Here is a 2496-nt window from a genome sequence, read left to right on the forward strand (position 1 = left end):
TTGTAGAGGCCAGGGGCAAGCAGCAGAGGAACCAGCTGTGGAGGAAGAGGCTGCAGCTGCCCAGGAAGGCCAGAGCAAGAGGCAGAGACCTAGGCAAGGAGTGATGTATGCGCATGCGTGGGATGATGCTACTCCCTTCCCACACATTAATGTGCCCATACATACGTGACCACACCACGGCACGTGAGACATTCGACTCCATGCCCCCAGACCCCTCTCCCTACCATCCCAGAGCACTAGACCCGCAGCTCAGCAGTTCTGGCCATTCGCTGCCCCCTCTAAACTGAGCCTGAGAGGTGGCCGGGGCCAGGGCGGAGGTCAAATGGTAAAGGTCCTGCTCCCAGCAGCCTCCTCGGTTGATACAGCGCCATCTTGGTTCCCTTAACAAGAAAACTCTTGCTGGGGAGCACTTGGTGGGAGGAGCTTCCGGTGACACGCCCCTCGAGTGACAGTTCTGTTGAATCGCCTCCAGTACTGAGAGGAAAGGACCCGCCTCTGCGGTGAGTACTGATGGACAGACCTTGTCTGAGCCAAGACACTCCCACGCGTGCCCTTCCCAGTGTCCAGATCTGCGTGTGGGGACAGAAGTGACAGAGGTGACCAGCAGCATGTTTGGTGCCTCCAGAAGCAAGTCCGTAGAGGGGGTCAACAGGGACAACCCTGAGGAGAAGAGGTCCTACAGCCAGCCTGGGCTCTTTGCTCAGGGGCCAGGAGAAGGCGTGCTGGCATCCCCATCCAGGCCAGTGCATCTGTCTGCCTTTGGGGCGAGCTTATGGGGGCCACATAGGACAGTAGGGCTTCCAGGCAGGGGAAGGGGCAGCAGTACCCATCAGTTAAATCGCAGCTCATCCCAAGGCACTGGGTTACCAAGCCACCTCTCCCCAACAGCAGGGGTCCCAAGAGGGTTGCTCCAGTGGCCTCCACCTCCCAGCAGGGGCATATTACCTGTGAATCTCAGGAATAGGAGGAACCTCTCTCAGGTGGGCCAGGGCACTGGAATGGCCAGCAGGTCAAATAGCATGAGCAGCTCAGGGTTGGGTAGCCCTTACAGAGGCTCACCAAGCATGATCTCTATGCCAGGGCAGCCACCCTCCAGACAAGCTTTTCCTGTCAACACCGTGTCTGGGTTTCAAATGAACAGGAATCAGGCATTTGGAATGAAGAACTCTCTGTTGAGTGACATTTTTAATGCAAAAGATAGAAGTGAAAGTGTGGCAGGATTGGAATTTTCTGATTTCCCACCACTAGCCAATCACAACAGAATGGAAGGAAGTGGTAATAGAGCTCCATTTGTAAGTCCCTTAGCTGGGAGAGCTCCTTATATTAGAAATGAAAAAATACCAGTAAGGGAGCAATCTCAGGAGTTTTCAATACACAAGAAGGATTTTCCTGCATTGCCAGGCTCCAGCTTTAAAGATCCAACAGAGAGTAATGAGGACAGTAAATCTAATTTGAATACACCTGGGAAGACATCTTCAAGTCCAGATGGACCTAAATCCCCTGGAGACAAAAGTTCAACAACACAAAACTACAACCAGCAGGAAAAAGGGATTCAGGTGTTACCTGATGGTCTGGTTACTAACATTCCTCAAGGGATGGTGAAGGACCAATTTGGGATGACTGGCTTGTTGGCATTCATTAGAGAAGCAAAGACAAACCCAGGAATGGAACATCATGCATTAGGAAGTGACTTTACAACACTAGGCCTCAATCTCACCTCTCCTGAAAATCTCTATCCCATATTTGCATCACCCTGGGCATCTTCACCTTGTCAACCTCAAGACATAGACTTCCATGTTCCATCTGAGTACTTAATGAACATTCACATTAAAGATAAGCTGGCTGCAATAAACCTGGGCCTATATGGAGAAGATCTACTCTTCTATCTCTATTACACAAATGGAGGAGACATGTTACAGCTTTTAGTAGCAGTAGAGCTTTTTGACCGAAATTGGAGATATCACAAAGAAGAACGAGTATGGATCACCAGGGTCCCAGGCATAGAGCCAACAGTGAAAACCAGTACATATGAGAGGGGAACATATTACTTCTTTGACTGTCTTAGCTGGAGGAAAGTAGCTAAAGAGTTCCTTCTGGAATATGATAAATTTGAAGGAAGGCCTCATATGCCCTCATCTGTCAACTACAACCCTGCTCAGCACGCCTTCTAAAGACTTCCCTTTTCTTGGGCTATGGCTGTCTCAGCACAATACTCACCTTTTGAGTTCCTGCCTTACAACTAAATTTGTCATTGTTTTTCTCTATTTTGAGCAGAGTCTGAACTTTTCCATTTCTTTTGGACTGCAGACATTGATATGTAATGACAGAAAAGTACACTGACAAAAGTTTACCTCATAGTTTCCAAAATGTAAAAAATAAAAGAAAAACAGAAAACCCAACAAAGAAACCAAAAATTTGAGGACAAAATGCACATTGTTCATTGTAGCACTATTGTTTAAAAAAAATAAAAAGTTTGTGCATTTTTATGGGAACATT

The 2496-nt window shown here is 48.0% G+C and overlaps 1 protein-coding gene across 1 annotated transcript; it reads left to right on the forward strand.

The window, feature by feature from the left end:
* Positions 1-593: 593 nt before the first annotated feature.
* Positions 594-2171, forward strand: LOC122734105 (CCR4-NOT transcription complex subunit 2-like). Its single transcript, XM_043974796.1, has one exon. It carries the CDS (start codon positions 609-611, stop codon positions 2169-2171), a length of 1563 nt encoding a protein of 520 aa, XP_043830731.1. The 5' UTR covers positions 594-608.
* The last annotated feature ends 325 nt before the right edge of the window (positions 2172-2496 follow it).

Source organism: Dromiciops gliroides, chromosome X (genome assembly GCF_019393635.1).
Source record: "Dromiciops gliroides isolate mDroGli1 chromosome X, mDroGli1.pri, whole genome shotgun sequence".
Taxonomy (NCBI): Eukaryota; Metazoa; Chordata; class Mammalia; order Microbiotheria; family Microbiotheriidae; genus Dromiciops; species Dromiciops gliroides.